The sequence below is a fragment of the Rattus norvegicus genome, chromosome 6 (genome assembly GCF_021556685.1).
Source record: "Rattus norvegicus strain SHRSP/BbbUtx chromosome 6, alternate assembly SHRSP_T2T, whole genome shotgun sequence".
In the NCBI taxonomy this organism is placed as follows: domain Eukaryota; kingdom Metazoa; phylum Chordata; class Mammalia; order Rodentia; family Muridae; genus Rattus; species Rattus norvegicus.
The window spans coordinates 78577024-78597740 of NC_141539.1; the positions used below are offsets into that span (position 1 = coordinate 78577024).

At 48.9% G+C, this 20717-nt stretch overlaps 1 protein-coding gene, 3 long non-coding RNA genes and 3 other non-coding genes across 14 annotated transcripts in view; 4 read left to right on the plus strand and 3 right to left on the minus strand.

The window, feature by feature from the left end:
- Positions 1–1971: 1971 nt before the first annotated feature.
- Positions 1972–4124, plus strand: LOC148005245 (uncharacterized). Its single transcript, XR_015623033.1, has 2 exons — positions 1972–2110; positions 3619–4124. It is a non-coding gene; the product is annotated as an uncharacterized LOC148005245 (long non-coding RNA).
- Positions 2156–2319, plus strand: LOC120093313 (U1 spliceosomal RNA). Its single transcript, XR_015623547.1, has one exon. It is a non-coding gene; the product is annotated as a U1 spliceosomal RNA (small nuclear RNA).
- A 2061-nt stretch (positions 4125–6185) lies between the features above and the next one.
- On the plus strand, positions 6186–8187 carry LOC148005246 (uncharacterized). 2 transcript variants are annotated; one of them, XR_015623035.1, is made up of 3 exons: positions 6551–6636; positions 6865–6937; positions 7915–8187. It is a non-coding gene; the product is annotated as an uncharacterized LOC148005246 (long non-coding RNA). The 2 variants fall into 2 exon arrangements; XR_015623034.1 differs by lacking the exon at positions 7915–8187 and having other exon boundaries at positions 6186–6636; positions 6865–7069.
- On the minus strand, positions 8064–8227 carry LOC120093346 (U1 spliceosomal RNA). Its single transcript, XR_015623551.1, has one exon. It is a non-coding gene; the product is annotated as a U1 spliceosomal RNA (small nuclear RNA).
- Positions 8228–10754: 2527 nt separating this feature from the next.
- Positions 10755–10918, minus strand: Rnvu1-2a (RNA, variant U1 small nuclear 2A). The gene has a single exon (XR_015623552.1). It is a non-coding gene; the product is annotated as a U1 spliceosomal RNA (small nuclear RNA).
- Positions 10919–11163: 245 nt separating this feature from the next.
- On the plus strand, positions 11164–13471 carry LOC102548522 (uncharacterized). 7 transcript variants are annotated; one of them, NR_190493.1, is given in 5 exon segments: positions 11164–11391; positions 12053–12142; positions 12424–12583; positions 12897–13001; positions 13287–13471. It is a non-coding gene; the product is annotated as an uncharacterized LOC102548522 (long non-coding RNA).
- Positions 13472–14684: 1213 nt separating this feature from the next.
- Snx6 (sorting nexin 6) overlaps positions 14685–20717 on the minus strand; it is a 43122-nt gene continuing 37089 nt past the window's right edge. The window contains 3 exon segments of the mRNA NM_001108711.1: positions 14685–15403; positions 19205–19290; positions 19363–19522. Coding sequence (NP_001102181.1) covers positions 15350–15403; positions 19205–19290; positions 19363–19522 — 300 coding nt within the window. The 3' untranslated portion in view covers positions 14685–15349.

A 20717-nucleotide genomic window follows, 5' to 3' on the forward strand; every position in this document is an offset into this window, starting at 1 on the left:
TAAACAAAGAAATATGATAAACAAAGGCTTCTTCTCAAAATATTCACCTAACAAATCACCCCTCTTTTTTTTTCATAAGACAACTCTGTTTTTTAAATATTTATTTTATGTATTTGAGTACACAGTTGCTGTCTTCAGACATTCCAGAAGAGGGCATTGGATTCCATTACAGATGGTTGTGAGCCACCATGTGGTTGCTGGGATTTGAACTCAGGACCTCTGGAAGAGCAGTCAGTGCTCTTAACCGCTGAGTCATCTCTCCAGCCCCTCACCCCTCTTATTATTATCAAAATATACTTGCCATTACCAAGAGAGCATGTGAACCACTTCCACAGAAACAGGACACAGCAGAACATAGTTTAAGGCCAAATGAGAAAAACATTTTCTTCTCAAGGGCAGCATTCCAGTCCCTACTTGCACAAGTCCTTACTTGACCCTGCCTGGGAGCTGCATCTCTATGTCTAAACAGACCAAACACAATTTTCTTACTTTTTTTAGCTGTAATTTCAGGGGGAGCACCTTGTCATATACTAAACCCAATAATCACAGTCAGAGATTTTTCTAATCATCAAATCCATTACCATAGAAGCTAGGAAGCTTCTGGCTTCTTTAAGATCGGCTTGTGAAGGCACTCAGCCCCTTGGGGGCTTTTCCAGCTGAACTAGACTCCTGACTACAGGTTCAGGGCTCCAAAGGCCAACTGAGACTGCTTTTTATTTATTTATTCTTTTTTTTAATTTATTGATTCTTTTTTGAAATGAATTTAGACTAGATCAAGGGATGAACAACCAGCAGATAAAGTTTTAATAATTTTTTCTTTTGAACATGAAACACAGAACAATGTTCAACCAATGAAACAAAAAACACAGACATAGATTGACAGACATGGATAGATTGGTGTACCAAAGGACGGACAAAATACAGAGAGGGGAGATAACGGATGGTGTCCCACCAAAGGGACCCAGATAACCTACCTAAGGGACCCAGAACCGGAAATAAGCACGTCTCCAATAGGAGCCACAGGTGCCCTATCCCATAAGAATGGGATTTATGGCCTAAAAGCAATTCTCAAGCTTTAGAGGAAAGGGTCTGGGATAAGTAAGTACAAAAACTTCTGGAAGATATGGGAAGAGCCTGTGTCAGCAAGAAGGACCAGGCCATGAAAGCATACCATGCCTGGCGTTCCAAGAAGAGCACGCGAGCTCCTCATTCCCCTCAAGATGTAAGCTGTGTGTTCAACCTTCCTGGCAAAGCAAAGGAAGGGGGCCTATCCATCCTTTGTCAGACTCTAGTGAGAATTTTGTTAAAAGTTTGCTTTTCTTTTTCTCTTCTCTTCTCTGTCTCTGTCTCTCTCGGTCTCTGTGTGTCTCTCTGTCTCTGTCTCTGTCTCTGTCTCTCTGTCTCTCTCGCTCCTCTCTGTCTCTCTCTGTCTCTGTCTCCCCCACCCCCACCCCCGGCCCCCGTTTCTTGGTTTTTGGAGATAGGGTTTCTCTGTGTAATAGCCCTGGCTGTCCTGGAACTCACTGAGATCTACCGTCCCCTTGGCCTCTCTGCCTCTGTAGCAAGCACTTGAACGTGCTAAGCCATCTGTCCCTCGCGTGAATTTTTTTTTTCCTTGAGATATGGCCGCATTGTAGCCCAAGCTGGCCTCACAGTCTCTACCTGGCCCGAGCGTGGCTTTGAACCCTTGGTTCTCCTTGTGCTGGATTGTGCTGGATTGTGCTGGAAATACAGGCTAGCGTCAACACTGAATGGATACCCGGGCGTGTCGTGTTTCTGGACGTTGGACGCAAACGCGATCCGGACACGGTTCCCACGGATGGTGTCTAGTGGGTGGTCATCCGGCTCTGTCCGCGGAGTGCACACTGGGCGGAGTACCGGAGGCGGGCAGCAGGGCTTTAGGGCCTGGGATGTCAGGGATGCGAGGGCGGGGCGTATGCAGATGACGTTCGCGCAGAGACTGCCGGTCGCGTGGATCCAGGCGGGCTGTGTCTGGCATACATAGTCGTGTGAGGTGTGTGTGATTTCCGTGAGGGACGATAAGACGGCGACGGGTCTGGAGGGCGTGATGTCGAGGCGGACGCGCGGACGTGGTGACCGCATGTTCAAAGTGAGTGTGCGGTGAGGGAAAATGTGCACGCGGCTGCCAGAACTCATACTTACCTGGCAGGGGAGATACCATGATCACGAAGGTGGTTTTCCCAGGGCGAGGCTTATCCATTGCACTCCGGATGTGCTGACCCCTGCGATTTCCCCAAATGCGGGAAACTCGACTGCATAATTTGTGGTAGTGGGGGACTGCGTTCGCGCTCTCCCCTGGCTTCTGAAGTCCGGCCAAGAACAGACATCTCCTTTCTGATGTAGTGAGGGACAGCAGGTGTTCAGTGCCCCCAAAGGCGCCATGGATACACTTTTACTACCTTGGTAGGTGTCACTAGTGGCAACGTGCTTTACAGTGGCTTGGCCAGGGCAAGGTGTGGCAGCGGCTCAGGAAGAGGCATAGAAGTTAGAGATGTTGGCAGGTACCAGAGACAATTTCATGGCTAAGAGTACTACTAGCTGCTCTTCCAGCTAAGCTGGGTTTGATTCCCAGCACCCACATGGCAACTCCCAACACGCTCTTCTAGCGCTCACAGGCACTGCATACATGTGGTGCGAAGACCATAGTACGTACGTACATACATACATTCCTACAGGCAGGCAAAATATCCATACACACGAGATCCTTTTTAAAATATTTTTAAACATTTATTTATTTATTTATTTATTTATTTATTTATTTATTTATTTATTTATTTATTTAATGTATACCAGTGCTGTCTTAGACACACACCAGAAGAGGTCCTCGGATCCCATTACAGATGGTTGTGAGCCACCATGTGGTTACTGGAAATTGAACTCAGGACCTCTGCTCTTAACCACTGTTCTTAATCTCCGGCCCCTTTTAAAACATTTTTCTTTTCTTTTCTTTTTTTTTTTTTTCGGAGCTGGGGACCGAACCCAGGGCCTTGCGCTTGCTAGGCAAGCGCTCTACCACTGAGCTAAATCCCCAACCCTTTTAAAACATTTTTTAAAAAGTAATAATTTCGTTTTTATTACTTATTTTCATTATTTACTTTTAACCTCTGAAACTGTGAGCCAGCCCCAACTAAATGTTTTCCGTCATGAGCGTTGCCCATGGGTCATGGTGTCTCTTCACAGTAATAGAAGCCTTAAGACAGATTCAGGTGGAACATCCTTTAATATTGCTGGTCACCAGCAGAAACCGGAACAGATCCGACAGGGCACCCTTCATTCACTGCCTAGATTTTTGATAAGTGCTAGGAATGCAGACTCTGGTTCACACTTGTGTGGGAAGTGCTTCATCCACTGAGCCTTCTCCTTGGGCACAGAAAGCTCACTTTCTCTCCTCTCCTCTTTTCCTTCCTTCCTTCCTTCCTTCCTTCCTTCCTTCCTTCCTCCCTCCCTCCCTCCCTCCCTCCCTCCCTCCCCCCTCCCTCTTTCAGAGCTGAGGACCGAACCCAGGGCCTTGCGCTTGCTAGGCAAACGCTCTGCCACTGAGCTAAATCCCTTTCTTTCTCTTTTTTCCTTTCTCTTTTTTTCCTTTAAAATGTACAGAATGCACGCATGGGTATTTTGCATGTATGCCTGCACAGTGCCCACAGAGGCCAGAAGAAGGCATCAGACATCCTGGAACTGGAGTTACAGAGCTTCGTGAGCTGCTATGTGGGTGCTGGGAGTCGAACCCAGATCCCCTGGAAGAGCATCGAGTGCTCATAGCCACTGAGCCATCACTTCAGTCCCTTTGTGCAGGTTCTGTGAGGTTCTGTGTGGGACAGCCGCATCCTATCCAGAAGGCAGCATCTCACAGTTCTCCTTCCACCCTCACAGTTCTTACAGAAGACTGGCCCTCTTGCGAGTTCCCTGAACCTTCTTGGTGGGGTGTGGTGGTTTAAATACACTTGGCCCAGGGAGTGGCACTATTAGGAGGTGTGGCCTTGTTGGAGTAGCTGTGGCATGCATGCTGCCTGGAAGCTGCCATCCTCCCACCTTGATGATTATGGACGGAACCTCCATAATGGTATATGTGAGCCAGCCCCAATTAAATGTTGTCCTTTATAAGACTTGCCTTGGTCGTGGTGTCTCTTCACAGCAATGGAAAGAGGAGCAGGTATATGCAGTAAAAGGATCTTTCCTTTGGCCTGATGTAATTGTCGTCTCGGAGGCTCACTGCCTCTGTCTGCTAACCTAGACCTAGCCCTGGAAGCTTCTAACCTTCGTACAATCTTATCTGGGCCTAGAATGTTTTCAGCCTCTGAGACTTGTGCTGAATCAGCTCACCCACTGTAGAGCTCTGATCTCTGGCTGGCTGGTCAGCTCAGCTGTTCTGGCTCAAACTCCTCTCCATGCTGACTGATTCCAACTGTCTTCTTTCAGCTGCTGCCTGAATTGCTCTGCCTGAATTGCCTCACCCTAACTTTGGCAATATGTTCTAAGCTTCTGGCTCCTCCTCATTCTCTCTCTGCAACCTGTCGCTGTACAGCTGTCCCAATAAAACTGCCCTCTTGGGGTTGGGGATTTAGCTCAGTGGTAGAGCGCTAGCCTAGGAAGCGCAAGGCCCTGGGTTCGGTCCCCAGCTCCGAAAAAAAGAACCAAAAACAAAACAAAAAAACAAAACCTGCCCTCTTTCCTCTGTGCTGGTCTCTCTTTTCTCCCTGTCCTCGTGAGAGTCGGGCATATCCTATTTTGTCAAGTCTTTGATTCGTCACTTTGAGTGCCTCTCAGTTAGACATCACTTTTAAACATGGGTGCTTCCTTCTACAAACTAACTTTACTTTCGTTGTTTGGGATTAAAGGTGTGTACTAAGGCGAGCCACACCACAACTAGAAACAGGTTTTTCCAGTAAACAGCACAATCTCAGGGATCACAGTGTGACCAAATATCGTGCAACAGATGGAAACGGCGGCGGCGGCGGCGGCGGCGGCGGCGGCGGCGGCGGTTGGCAATTTAGCTCAGTGGTAGAGCACTTGCCTAGCAAGCGTAAGGTCCTGGATTCAGTTCTCAGCTCCAGAAAACAAAACAAAACAAAACAAAACAAAACAACAACAACCACAACCACAACCACAACCACAACCAGACGTAAACGGATCCCCTGGTCTACCTGGTCTACAGAGTGTGTTCTAGGACAGCCATGGCTACACAGAGAAACCCTGTCTGGAAAAACCAAACCGACTGACCGACCGACCGACCAGCCAACCAAATAAATTCCTGGTTTCAAAAGCAACTTGGGGGGGCTGGAGAGATGGCTCAGCGGTTAAGAGCACCGACTGCTCTTCCAGAGGTCCTGAGTTCAATTCCCAGCAACCACATGGTGGCTCACAACCATCCGTAATGGGATCTAATGTCCCCTTCTGGTGTGTCTGAAGACAGCTACAGTGTACTCATATACAAAATAAATAAATAAATCTTTAAAAAAAAAAAAAGCAACTTGGGGAGGAAAGGGTTTATTTCAGAGCCTTCAGTTTCACCTCCCTGTCCATCACTGAAGGAAGTCAGAGCAGGAATCAAGGTAGAAACCTGAGGAGGCAGAAACTGAAGTGGAGGCAGTGGAGGCCGTGGAGGCCGCGGACGCGGTGGACGCCGTGGAGGGAGGCCGTGGGCCCGTGAAGGGACGCCGTGGCAGTCGTGGAGGGATGCCGTGGAGGGACGCCGTTTACTGCTGTACTGGCTTCATCGCTGCTCCTGGCTTGCTCAGCAGCCAGCCTCCTTTCCTATAGCACCCAGGACCGCCAGCCCAGGGTGGCCCCGCCCACAATGGGCTGAGCCTTCTCCCACCTGCCACTGATTCAGAAAATTGTCCGACAGGCTTTCCTACCTTATAGAGGCAGTTTCTCCACTGAGGTTCCCTCCTCAGATGATACTAACTTGTGTCGAGTTGACATAAAGCTAGCTCGCTTTAATGCCAACAGCACTCAGGTGGTACAGGAGTTCAAGGATGGCCTGGTGTGCTGGCTAGATTGATGTTACCTTGAGCCAAGCTAGAGTCACTGGAGAGGAGGGAACTTCAGTTGGTACAATGCCTCCGTAAGATCTGGCTGTAAGGCATTTTCCTATTGAGTGCTTGATGGGAGTGGGTGGGGCCACTCCTGGACTGGCAGTCCTGGGTTCTATAAGGAAGTAGGTTGAGCGAGGCAAGAATGAGGAGCAAGCCAGTACCCAGCAGTCCTTCAGTGCGGAAGCAGAAGCTGAGTAAGCCCTCTCCTCCCGGAGTTGCTTTGGTCATGGTGTTTCGTCACAGTAATAGAAACCTTGACTGAGACACCTGGTCTACGTATTTAGGTCCCGGCCACCAAACCAAACCAAACCCGGCGGTGACTAGGAAAGGTTCTGCCAGGAAAGGTGCCCACGCGTAATGCATGCAGCTGGCTCTCCTTACGGCAAGGCCTGAGGAGTTGGGTCCTCACGTGGCAAGGACCTGTGGGGGATATTCTGGCAGAATCTCCTGACCTTTCTGAGGGAATGCTTGGTTCATTTTTGCCTTGCGTTTGAATTTTTGGCTTTGCTGTTGGCAGTTCTTACTTTCGCTTTGTCTGTGACAGACATTTCGGCAGAATCAGAAAAAGAAAGCTCAGGCAGTGAGTAATGCATTCTTACTTGTCTCTGAGGATTGTGGGAATGGGGCAGACAGATCAGTACTCCGCTGCTTGTAAAGAAGAGGGAGGGGAGGGGAGGGGAGGGGGAGGGGGAGGGAGGAGGGGGAGAAGGCCTGATGTGTTTACATCAGCTAGTGTCCAGATGCTCTCTCCTGATGGGAATTTGGTTCTGTCAACAATTTGCCCACTGACCTGCTCTCCAAACAACAGGTATGCGATAATCAAAAAGTTGGAAAGGTCTTGCTGGATCGCTGGCTCCAAGCCTCAATAGGAACATTCAAAGGTGAGTCAAGCAAGGGTGAGTAACTGACTCCGGTTACGATTTGGTCAAGAAACCCTGGGCATTAGAGGAATTAGATCCCCTCATTAGGATGTGGGGAGATGCTAGCAGTGTGCCCATTATTGTTAAACGCAGGGAGTTCTTAAAAAGAGACTGTACGTGAGAAAATGAATGTAAAACCTTTTCAGCTGTTGGGGGTGGGGGGGAAGGATGTGTAAATAAAGGTGAGAAACTAACTGAGTTAGTCCTCTCAGTGCCAGAGTGTGTGAACTGTACTCCTTGGTCCAAGTCTTCTTTTGCTGATTGCGTACACATCCTCCTTCGGGTTCTGAACCCCGCCGGGGCTGGACAAACGAAATCAACCAGCCAAACAAACAAACAAACAAACAAAAATACCCCAAACCAATCAATCAAACCCACCCAGACCAAACAAGTAAGACATGAAGGTACTGACTGGTGTTGTGACTCAGTCATTAGGGGTTGGGGATTTAACTCAGCGGTAGAGCACTTGCCTAGCGAGCGCAAGGCCCTGGGTTCGGTCCCCAGCTCCGGGGGGGGCGGGGGGGGAAGCACTGGGCTGCTCTTTGCCAAGGACCTGGGTTTGATTCCCAACACCTACACGGTGGCTGTACCGGTGTGTATCTCAAATTCCTGGGAATCCATGAACCTATTCTCTTCCTGGCCCCTGTGGGCCTCTACAAATGCGGTACACAGGCACACACTGACGCGTTGTTTCCCTTTGTGCCCTGGCGATCCTGATTCCCAGTACGGTCTAGATAGGTTTCTGTTGGAAACAGCACAAGGAAAAGCAACTTGGGGAGTAAAGGTTTACCTGGCTTACAACTTCCCGGGACATCATAGTCCTTCCCAGTGAAGGAATTCAGAACGAAAACCCAAACCGGGCGCCGTGGAGGGAGGGAGAGAGGGGTGCAGCTGGGTGTTGGGAGACTTGGTCAGCCTGTTCATTGCCCTACAAACAGCGGGACGTCGGTGGAGCATTCTGTCACAAAGTTTCTCTCGGGCGAAGCCAAGGTCGTAGAACGCAACGCGAGCAACTACCAGAAGCCTACCACTCCTACACTCGTAGAGGAGGGGTAAGGAAGAAGCCTTATCTTGAACAGAAAGAAGCCAGGGGAGAGCGCGAACGCAGTCCCCCACTACCACAAATTATGCAGTCGAGTTTCCCGCATTTGGGGAAATCGCAGGGGTCAGCACATCCGGAGTGCAATGGATAAGCCTCGCCCTGGGAAAACCACCTTCGTGATCATGGTATCTCCCCTGCCAGGTAAGTATGAGTTGCTCGCCCAGCCAGCACGCCCTCCACCCACACGCACTCCTATTAAACGCACGGTTCCCGCTCCGCGCCACGGCCGCGGCCTCACGCCACCCATCCCTGTGCCGCGATGCTTCCGCCTCACGGAAATCACACGCCTGCCTGTCACGCGGGACACTCCACCCGTGATATGGCCGTTTGGGTTCCCGGGAACCGGCAGCCACTGCGCGCCGCTAATCTGCATACGCCACGCCCACAAGCCTCTCCTCTCTGGCTCTCGCGTTCACTGTCTCGGTTTTTATTGCTTTTTGGTTTTGGGGTTTTTTTTTGCCGGGCAAGAGACCCAGACCCGGACAGGGTGACCTCGAGCGAGCGCACTGCGAAGCCTGGAACCTGAGATGACTCCAAAGTTTCGATTGCACTATGCAGCCGGTAACCTAAGGCGACCCTAAACTTCTGATCCAAAGTGTATGCCATCGTCCATTCTAGGGATCACACACTCGGGGATTCGTGCATGCCAAGGTTTCTTCCTGCACCCACTTGATTTACTTGCTATCAGAGTGAAAAACAAAAACATGGGACCAGTGCTTCAAACCTGAAACGAGCATGTCAAGAGAACTGGGGTGTGATTCTCTACAAAAGACTTGAAACTTCAACATCCCAGGTTAATTGAGATTGGTACTGAACTCAAACTTTTGAAAGTATCCTGGAGCTGGAAAGACGGCTCAGATGGAGTAGTGGTTGCTCTTCCCATCACAATCCTATATGCAGGCAAAGCCGTCCGTGCATACGGAACGACTTTCTCTCCCTTCCTTCCTTCCTTCCTTCCTTCCTTCCTTCTTCCTTCCTTCCTTCCTTCCTTCTTTCCTTCTTTCTTTCTCCCCCCCCCCATTTCCTTATTTTCTTTCTTTCATCCCAGTACTTGGGAGGCAGAGCCAGGCACATCTCTGAGTTCCGGAACAGCCTGGTCTCGAGAGAGAGTTCCAGGATGGCCAAGGCTATGTAGGGAAGCCCTGTCTCAAACAACAACAACAACAACAACAACAACAACAACAACAACAACAACACTTGAGAGATTTGTTAAGTGTTTTGCCTGTGTGTGTATATATCCGTGTATCACATGTGCACAGTGCCCAGAAGAGGGCGTCAGATACCTTAGAACTGGAGTTACTGTTGCGAGTCGCCATGTGGGTAATGGGAATTGAAACCGGGCCCTCTGGAAGAGCAGCCCAATACCATTAACTGCTGAGCTATCTCTCTAGCCCCATAGATATTTGTGTGCGTGTGTCTGCCAGGCGAGGATACGAAGAACCTAGAAGAGGGCCCTCACGAAAATGACCGCGCTGGCATCCGAATATATCGACTTCCAGCACCTAGAACTGTTCTGATTCTGCAAAACGGACGTTCTTAGAAACTTGAACCAAAGAGGTCACTGACCTAGAAGCAGCCCCAGAACCCGGCCTTAAAGCTAACAAAAGGTGCCGCTTCAAAGGACTGGAGTTTGAGTGTGTGGTGGACAGGACAGGTTCAGCTGTGCTCAACCAGCCCCCAGGGTTGGCCTGCTCTCTCTATTCACTACGTCTTTGGAGGAGCGACCTCTGCCAACCGGACCAACCCAGAAAAGAGGGGTACGTATTCCCCTTTCTTGGGGAACGTTTCAACCAGCTTTTGGGAGGGAATTCGAGACAGGGTGTCTTGTCACTCAGCAACCCAGGCTGGCCTAGAACTGGTAGTGAGTGACCTCACCAGGCTGACAACAGTATGCAGTATGAGATCAAGGTGTCGCCCCGCTCCCCGCACATGCACCTCATTCCAAGTGTTCTACCAACGGGAACCACCCCCTACCCTCGTCGTGGTTTAGATATTTGTTTGTGTATGACACGTGTGTGCAGAGCCCTGAGGAATGGTGGCAGTCATCTGACCTGGGGACCTCAGAAAGAGCAGAGGTGCAGGATTAGAAAGTTGATCAGAAAGGCATTGCACAGATGAACCCTACGTACACTATCTATCAGCCGAGGATGAAACGGAAAAGCCCTCATCCCTGCTGGCCCGCCTGCTGGTCCTCCGGTGAAGTCGGCCAAAGAGTCCTCTCTATCTCCCCTCTCTCTCTGTGGCTGCCCTACCCGACTGCAGGGGCCCACTGTGCACAGTGGGTGGGCAATGCCGGTGCTGGTGCTTTGGAGCAAGGAGCTGTTGGCAGGCGAGGTTCTTGACTCTAGCAGAAAGTGGTTCTAGAAGCCCAGGAGACGAAAACCGAAAGGGAAGCCTGCAGGCTGGAGACCCAGGGGTTCCGACTCCTGAGAGAGAACAGATGGCCAGTTGAAAACGCGGCCTAGGGAAGAGGAGTGCCAAAACCGATTGATGAGAGAGGCGTGCAGACCAACAGAGTCTCCGGCCTACTCCCGTAGTATACGTACCAACAGAGTCTCCGGCCTACTCCCGTAGTATACGTAACATTCACCGCTGAATGCGTAGTGAAAGCCCTCCCACCAAAACTCCTAACTGGGGCCACCGAACTGGTCTTGACTTTAGAAACTACAATGAAATCAGGGGAGAGCGCGAACGCAGTCCCCCACTACCACAAATTATGCAGTCGAGTTTCCCGCATTTGGGGAAATCGCAGGGGTCAGCACATCCGGAGTGCAATGGATAAGCCTCGCCCTGGGAAAACCACCTTCGTGATCATGGTATCTCCCCTGCCAGGTAAGTATGAGTTGCTCGCCCAGCCAGCACGCCCTCCACCCACACGCACTCCTATTAAACGCACGGTTCCCGCCTCCGCGCCACGGCCTCGGTCTCACGCCCCCCCACTCCTCTGCCGAGATGCTTCCGCCTCACGGAAATCACACGCCTGTCACGCGGTACACTCCACCCGAGACACGGCCCTTAAGGCTCTGCCGGACCGGCAGCCACTGCGCACGGCTTCATCTGCGTACGCCCCGCCCACAGGCGGGTTTTTTTTTTTTTTCCTTTTTCTTTTTTTTTTCTTTCCCCCCCCTTTTTTCTTCCCCTGGCCTGCAGGAGACCGCGACGGTCACACAGTGGCCTGGAGCACACTATGTATGTATGTATGTATGTATGTATGTATGTATGTATGTATGTATGTATGTATGTATGTATGTGACGAACTAAGGTCTCTTTATGGCCTGGGATGACCCTCGGGGCTTTGCGCATGCCACGGCAAGTAAGTCTTCCTACCCTGTGGAGCTACACTCTCAGCCCTATGAGCTACACCGTTAACTCGCTACCAGTTCTCAAGCAGAAAACATTGCCACACCGACTGTGGAAGCCCACACCTGTCTCCTAACGCTTGCGAACCAGACGCAAGAGAACGGTCTGGACCTACGCGTCCTGTTGCCTAACTTATTTTTATGGTGGCGGGGTGGAGTGGGGGCAGATTCTTCTCAGGTCATTAGGCGTGGCTGTATCTGTAAGCGCCTTTTACCTGCAGAGCCCTCTTGTGCTCTCCCTAGCCATACCCTTTAACTGACCCCAAACCATTGGTATACATTGAAGGGGTGATTTAGTTTTTCCTTTTCCTTTTCCTTTTCCTTTTCCTTTCTCTCCCTCCTTCCCTCCCTTCCTACTTCTCTCCTCTCTCCCTTCCTTTTAATGTTCAGTCCCAGACTACTGTTTTAGTTAGGGTTCTTCTACTATTTCTTCCACAAAACACCATGACCAAAAAGCAACTTGGGCAAGAGAGGGTTTATTTGGCTTACACTTTCAGACCATAGTCCATCATTGGAGGGAGTCGGGACAGGAACTCAAGCAGGGCTTGAGATAGGAGCTGACGCAGAGCCCATGAAGGAGTACTGCTTACTGGCTTGATTTCTTACGGAACCCAGGACCACCAGCCCAGGGATGGCTCGCTGATTGATCACTAATTGAGAAAATGCCTTACAGCCGGATCTCATGGAGGCATTTCCTCAACTGAGGTAGGTCCCTTCCTCTCTGATGCCAAGCTGACGCAGAAACCCATCCAGTACAGACAGCTAGCTTGGCGCTCTCTCTCTCTCTCTCTCTCTCTCTCTCTCTCTCTCTCTCTCTCTCTCTCTCTCTCTCTCTCTCTCTCTCTCTCTCTCTCTCTCTCTCTCTCTCTCTCTCTCTCTCTCTCTCTCTACTCCCGAGTCATTTTGTGGGATCCCGTGATCGGTGCTTTCCAGTCGACGGATCCTGCTTCTGGTCTCCGGGATCGACATATTGTTTTTCCCCCCAGCTGAAACAGCTTCGGCCACGCACATGATACAGCTCTGACCAGTTAAGACACCAGTCAGTCCCGGGGGAGAGCATCTGCCAGGAAACGAACATCAAAGCCGCTGTTCCAAGTTTTCTGCCTCCCAACTGCTCTACTTGGAAATCGGGCTGAGGCCTTGGAGGTAGGGCAGCTGGCTCTTTTTGCTTTGGGTTTCATTAATTAAACCCAATACTGTGCGTGTGGGCATGCTACACAGCACAAGTCTGGGGATCAAACCCAGGTGTTCAGGCTTGACCGGAGGTAACTTTGCCCAGTGAGCCACCCTGCTTGCCGCTCCAAATCCTTTTTGGGTGGGGGTAGAGCGGTGCAACATCTACTCAGCCCCGCGGCTGGCCTGGAACTCCCTATGTAGACAAGGCTGGCAGTAAGATTCAGGTGCCCCTGCTGCGGCTGGGGTTACAGGTGTGCACATCACCTGCCTCCTCCGTTTCCAGAAGCAGGTGTTCGCCTCCGGGTCTCCGGGGCCTGGCCTTAAGCGCGCAGCGGCAGTCCTCGCGTCTGCTCTCTGTTTAGCCACGCGGCCTACCTAAGGCCAACAGGTTAGTATATGCAGCTGCTATTAACTACCCCGGCCCCAGGAGGCACGCTCACAATGAATCGGGGGCCTGCCGAGTCGGCCTAGGGGGGTAGACACGCTTGCCCCACGGCTGACAGCTGGTGGTTGATCCCCACAATCCGTGTGGTGGAAGGAGCTGGACTCCCACAAGCCCTCTGACCTTCACCCGGGTCCCCACCCTCACATACTACACAGACTAACCCAAAAAGAGAACTTAAGGCTTGGAGAGATGTTTCCGTGACGGAGCACACTGGCCGTTCTTCCCCAGGACCCGGGGGTCGTGTCCCAGCACCCACACTGAAGCTCCGGTGCTAGGGGAGCCTATGTTCTCTTCTGCCCCACCTTCCCGGCTTTCTGGTCTTCTCCAGCCTGGCACACGTGGGGCACACAGACACATGGGCAGGAGAAGGCACTCCTACATGGTAAATAAAAATAAGCAAAAATCCCATAAAAGTTTTCCGGATACTCACTTCTTTCCCCTCCAAGAGAGACCATGCTGATAGAAACAAAATAACCCACGGGTAACAGAACCGCCGTATGCCTTGTCCTTCTATCTCTCGGCGTTTACACAGCACCTTCACATTTCCGAAGCATGGCACCAACATTTATTAACCCTCACAACATCCCTGTGAGGTAGGTCAACATGTCCTTTATAGCAGAGAATGGAGCTACAAGGCTAGAGGATCTCGCCCATACCGGATTGAGGAGGCTTCAAGAGCAGCTGGTGAGGGCCGGACCGACTCCAGAAGGGCGGGCCCTTGGTCCTGCGCTCACCCACGCAGGTGTATTTCTATACATACCGCGTGGGTGTATTTCTACCAATGAAGGTCACATACAGGAAGGAATGAAGGACCAACACGGTGTCCAGGCTGACAATAGGAAAACGGAGGTTCGGATGGCTCGGGGAAACATGTCAATCACGAGAGCAAGCACGCTAGCCAGCACAGGGAGGCCGAGAGAAGATGTGCACTGAGAGAGACTGGGTCTGGGTCTTGGCCTGCAAGGTGGACCCTGACCCCGGAATCTTCAGGACGGTTTAGAGAAATGTAAACAAACTAGGAACCCGTTCCAGTGGTGAACGGCCCAAGTCCCCGTGATTTCCTGCCAACAGCCAGCTTTGGCATCTGTGGGTTGGGTGAACTGAGGATGGCAGCCCATAGGGGTCAGTGCTTTGAGCAAGGAGTCCGTCCCGTTACTGTCCCGGTGGATGAAATGTAAACAAACTAGAAACCCGTTCTGGGGTGACTGGCTGAAATCACTGTGGTTTCAAATAGAGTTAAAAAAAGATAAGAGAAGTCCATCATCCAGCTCAACTTTAGACTGGTAACATGGGGGTCATGTCTGGGCCAATGTGAAAGCCCAGGCCTGGCTGACACAGAACCACTGACTCTGCCTCCCGTCAGCACCTCATCTCCCCCTCCCCCACACTCCTCCATCTAACAGAGAGCTTTCCCTCTGCACAGATCACTGTACAGCTATGGTAGCCTTCATGTGGCTCGGCTGGCAAATGTTTCACGGTTATCTGACAGATAGGAACAGGATCCAGTGACTTGGCGGCAGGAATCTAGGGAGTTATGAAGCTCCTACATTTTGAAACAGTGCACTGAGAAGACTGGGTCACTCTGGTGAGGTAAAGCACTCAGTGAACCTGGCTTGGCCATTTCAAAAGAAAGGTAGGAGGGGAAGAAAAAAGACCTGCACTGTAAAGCATACTAGCGGAGTAGGTTTATTATGGCTACCCCGAATTCCAGAGCGATACAAGGAGCACGGAGTAAAAATGCCGCTGGTGTCTCGGCGGTTTACAATATTGGTTTAGTCCACGAGTTTAAGGCAAACATACTAATGCATCTGCTTCTCTTCAGAGATCATACGTATAAAGCTTACATAAAGTCTGACCCATAACTTCTACGTTCATTAATTCAAAGTAAGTCTCATTAAGATGCTTTACACGAATACATGAAAGAACTAAGGAACAGGATGCTTAAAAAAAATCAGAAAGGCAACCTTTAAATTGCGTGAACAATGTACTGAGAATGTTAAAACTGGACGAGCGATTCCTAGGTAATAAGGCCTGCAGGCACAGAATCGCCACATACGAGATAAACACAGTTGAGACAGGCTACTTAAAGAAAGAGAGGGTTCAACTTTGGGCTTCTTGGAAGGTGGAGTGCGAGGTGGCAGGGTGAGCCCTGCTGCTCCACGGTCTCTCAGAAGAGCCGATGCACTGTGCCCGCTGTTTCTTTTGTTCCCAGTGAGCTTAGATGCCGGAGGTCGTCAGGAAAACAAACCAGATCTGAAGGCAGCCCTTTTCAACAGAAGGTGGAGTGAAGCCTATGTGTCTCCATTTAAAACCGCAAGGCAGTTCTGCAGTAGCTGGAGGTTACCCTAGTAAGGAGGAAACAATCAATCACCATTTTTTTTTTTTTTTTAGTTCTGACAGCTTGAAAGAGTTGTTTGTAAATATTTTTTATTGTTATTTGATGTATATGGGTGTTTTGCCTGCATGTATGTCAAGGGCCACACACAAGCAAGAAAGTATAAAAGAAAAAAACGTATTCTAATGTCACAATTCTAGAAACATTTCTATAACAGTTTAAAGAAGCAAAGTACCAACTTGTTCAGTAAATAAATTTCTACCTAGACGAGAATGGTTTAGATTGTTTTACTTAAAAAGAAAAAAGGATTCATTTTTATTTTATGTGTGTGAGTGCTTTGCCTGTATGCATGGCACCCCTCTTAGTCTGCAGAGGGCATCAGGCCCCCCCGGAACTGGAATTACTATCACTCTAAGTCGCCAGGTGGGTGCTGGAACTGAAGAACCTGGGTCCTCTACAAGAGCAGAGCAGAGCAGAGCAGAGCAGCCTACGCTCTCAGCAGTCAAACCATCTCTCCACACCCATGACATGTTTTTGGCAAGGGTAAAATAAGACTTTTGAGTCCAAGGTTAACTAGTGAGTTTGATTTCTGTTTGTGTGATAGGCCATTAAACTAGTATAAAAAAAACCCTCACTAATACTGCACACAAAAGTATTTTACAGAATTCACACGCAGTAGCTGTTTGTAGAACATTTGAAGTTGCTTCAAAGCTTAAGAGATATGTGTGGGGTCTGGTGAGACACACCTTTAATCCAGCAGGTGGATAGAGTTCGAGTAGAGTCAAGACTAGAGAGAAAGCCCCTGTTTAACTCCCCACAACTATGGTGGTCTGAGTAAAGACACCCCTCACAGACTCAGAGTTGAATGAACACTTAGGGAGTGGCATTAGGAGCTGTGGCCTTGTTAGAGGAACTGTGCCCCGGGGCGGGTGGGGATGGGGTGGGCTTTGGGGTTTCAAATGCCCAAGCCAGACCCAGGCTCTCTTTGCTGGTAGCATGGATCTGGATGTGAAGGTCTCAGACTATTCTAGCTACTGCCTGCATGCTTCCATGCTCCCTGCTATGATAATAATGGACCACAGAAAAATCCTGTTTCAAAAACCAAAAAGGAAAAAAAAGTTGTCTTGGTCATGGTGTCTCTTCACAGAATTAGAACAGTGACTAAGACACAACATTGTGCTGCTATCAGGAAGAACTTCCCATTGAGTAGGGGCAGAGGATTATGCCAGTAACTCTAGCCTCTGGGAGCCTGAGGCAGGAGACTGTCAGTTTGAGACCATGCTAGCTAGACAAAGCCCTGTCAATTTAAACCTGAGGCGTAGGGAACAGGTGGCAGGGCAGATTAAACAGGTAAAGACATTTGCTTCACCAGCCTGGTGACCTGCACTGAGTCCCTGGAGCCCCGTGGAAAGCTGAGTGTAGTGGAACATGTGTAATTGCAGATGGTGGTTAGCTAGGGTTTCTATTTGCTGTGAAGAAGCACCATGACCATGGTAACTCTTGTAGAGGAAAACATTAAGTGGGGCTGGTGTACAGGTTCAGGGATTCAGTCCATTGTCATCATGGTGGGAGCATGGCAGCTTGGAGGCAGGCGTGTGCTGGATAGGTAACTGAGTGCTCTGCCTCTGGATCAGTGGAGGAGAGGGTAGAAGGAGGGGGTGGGAGGGAGACGACGATTATAGCATAATCTGGGGATCCCAGAACTCAGGACTGCCATGAGTTTACCCCAAGCCTGAATTACAGAATGAGTTTAGTCTCAAATTAGAGAGGGAGGGAGGGAGGGAGACAGAGAAAGAGAGGGGGGGGGGAGGGAGGATGGGGTATAGCTCAGTGGTAGAATACTTGCCTAGCATATGCAAAGTCCTGGATTTGACCAGCATCACAGAAAAGAAAAATGAAAATCAACATTCCAAAGCCAGCATAATAGTAGATTCAAGCAAGAACCGTCCATGGATTAAAAAAAAAAAAAACAAAACTCAGACTTATTTTATGTATGTGAGTTTTCTGTATATGTTTGTATGCCCACTCCAACTGTGATTACAAACCACATGTGGATACTGGGAAAGAAACCCATCCCCTCTTACAAAACCAAGTGCTCTTAGCCTGTTGAGCTATCTCTCAGCACACACTGATGTTTTAAAAAGTATCTTGCACTGGCTCAATGGTTAAAAGCACTACCTGTTCTTTCAGAGAACCTGGGTTTAATTCCCAGCATGGCAGCTCACAACTGTGTGTAACTCCAGTTCCAGAGGATCCAACACCCTCACAGACATACATGCAGGCGAACACCAATGCCATGAAATAAAAATAATTAAAAAAAATTACCTTGCTGGGTGGTGGTGCACACCTTTAATCCTACCACTTTGGAGGCAGAGACAGGCGTATCTCTGAGTTCAAAGCCAGCCTGGTCTATAGAGCAAGTTCCAGAATAGCCAAGGCTATACAAAATCCCTGTCTCAAAATAAAAACCTTCCATGCTCTACTACTTTATTTTATTTTTGCTTATCATACGGTAATGGCCTATGTATGAGTAGACTACAATCCATCCCTTCACCCACTGGATGGAATATTGGTTGCTTTCATGGTTTTCTTTTTCTGAGACACTTTCAGCTTTTAAAAAGATATATTTTTTTTTCTTTTTCTTTTTTTTCCGGAGCTGGGGACCGAACCCAGGGCCTTGCGCTTCCTAGGCAAGCGCTCTACCACTGAGCTAAATCCCCAACCCCTTATTTTTTTTTTTTTTTCTTTTTTCTTTTTTTCCGGAGCTGGGGACCAAACCCAGGGCCTTGCGCTTGCTAGGCAAGCGCTCTACCACTGAGCTAAATCCCCAACCCCTGATATGTTTTTATTTGTATGTGTAGAGTGCATATATCCAGGTGCTTAGGGAGGCCACAGAAGGATGTTCTATCTCCTAAATATGGAGCCAGGATGGTTACGAGCCACCTGATTCAGTTGTTGCTTGTAACTGCTGTGTCTTCTCTCTAGCCCCAAAGATGTGACCCAGGTTAGCCTTGAACTTGTGACCCTACCTCTGTCTCTTCAAATGTATACTACACCAAACAGTATTTTTACATTATTTTGTGTGTGTCTCTGCATGTGTGTGGGTCAGAGTACAGACTCCCAAGTGGAGGTTGAGTCAGAAAGATCACTGAGTTCAAGGCCAGCCTGGTCTACCCAGCAAGCTCTAACCAAGCCTATAGAGTTAAGAAGCTGCCTCAACTTCAGACAGACATCTAATTCCTATGCCATCAGGATGGGAATGAAGCTTAGTGACAGAATGCTGGCTGGCACGCACACGATCCTAGGTACAATTCTAGTACTGAAAACAAACCCCCAAATAAGGACCGGTGAGAGGGCTAATCAAGTATGAGCCCTTACTGCATAAGCCTGAACCCTTAGTTCATCAGGAAACTTATTCAAGGGAGAAGCAAACTCAAGGTGTCCTTTGACCTCCACATGTACATACATGCAAATGTGTACGCACACAAGTGTAAAAGGAAATATCCAAGTAATCCGAGGACAGTTGTGTCAATTTCCTATAGGAGGCTGATCAAAGGATTAGCATCTATTTATAACTTACTCAACTTAAATTTACATGATTAAATATTCTCTTAAGATTTATTTATTATATGTAAGTACACTGTAGCTGTCTTCAGACACACAAGAAGAGGGCATCAGATCTCATTACAGATGGTTGTGAGCCACCATGTGGTTGCTGGGATTTGAACTCAGGACCTCTGGAAGAGCAGTCAGTGCTCTTAACCACTGAGCCATCTCCCCAGCCCCATGATTAAATATTTAATGACGCTACCTTTGCATGCTTCAGTTCTAGTTCTGCAAGTTCCACTAAATTTTTTCTGAATGCAGCAACTCTTCTTGTCTTAAAATCTATCAGTTCTGTAAACAGAAATAAAACAGTTAGGATGGCCACCACAAGGCAGGGCTGAGTCGGAAGGCGTGTCACGGTACCTTGTTTTGCAGATTCGGATATCTTTTCAAACTTCTGACAGCACAGCTGTTGGGAGGTCTCAGCCTGCAGTACATCTTTGTTTTTTGCTCTTGCTTTGTCCAGTGCTTTATTGGCATTTTCATAGTCCACCAGCGACCTAGACCTTCGATAGAGAAGGTCCTGCAAGACAACATTTACAGTGTCTGCTGGGCCCTTACTGCAGTTAGATGCAACACCACCATCAGCAGCAGTGACACTCACACTAGTGAGGACTTCTAAATACTTTGTTTAGGGCCTAGAGCCAGGGCTCACACTTCATCACTAATTATGCTCCCAGCCCCTAAATGTTTTTAGTAAATAATAGCTTGATTGAAATAGAATTCACATACTTTACAACCCACCCATTTAAAATATACAACTCAGGGCTTATACTGTGTGCACAGAGCTAAATAACTATCTGAACCAATTTTAGAGACTATTCACCTTTCAATAAGAAAACCCATATTCACCATTGGCTTTCTGTCTCCAAGAATTTACTATGTCCCAAGTAGTCCAGGGCAGTGCAAACTCACTAGAGCTGAAGGTGACCCCGTCTCCACTTCCCCAGGGCTAGGACTACAGGATGCCCAGCAATAGACCCGATTTAGCCCACCCCAGCCCCTTTTCCTCTGTGAGACAGTGTGTGTTACTATGTAACCCTGGCTGGCCTGGCGTCAAGTTCAACAGGGATACAGCTGCTTCGGCCTTCCCAGTGCTGGGATTAAAGCAAGTGCTACCACACCAGCTAACTTCTTCCTTCTTCAATCCCACAGTAGTTATTAAAAGGTAAATGCTGACCCTCAGGTGGGCTTAGAAAATACTGAGCAGGGTGTGGCGATGTGTGACTTTAATCTGAGGAGGCAAAGGCTGGCAGATCCCTGTGAGCTGTAAGCCAAGGCCTTACAGTGGGACCACTCCACCTCAATCCCCCAGGATTCATGAATTTGCAAGTCATTCTTACACAGGGGTCACATTCATCTTCTCCACACATCCAAGCTAATACACACGCTGCTGAAGTGAGCAACTGCCAGGTTTACTTTTAAAGCCCTGTCTAAAAAGTTACCTGTTTCAACCACATTTTAGAACAAAGCCTTCAGAAGTGAATAACTGGGCTGGCGATATAGCTGAGCAGCAGAACAAATGCAAGAACCATGTTCAAGCCAGCTGGGGTGCGCGTCTTAAACCCCAGCACATACCATTGAAGTTCACAAACCACAACTGATTTGAAAATTATGGTATTCTCAGTGCCTTTTATGCATCTATCTTAAAATATTTGTTTTATTTTGTTTTTCTAGGTCTTTTTTTTTTTAATTTATTTATTATGTATACATCATAC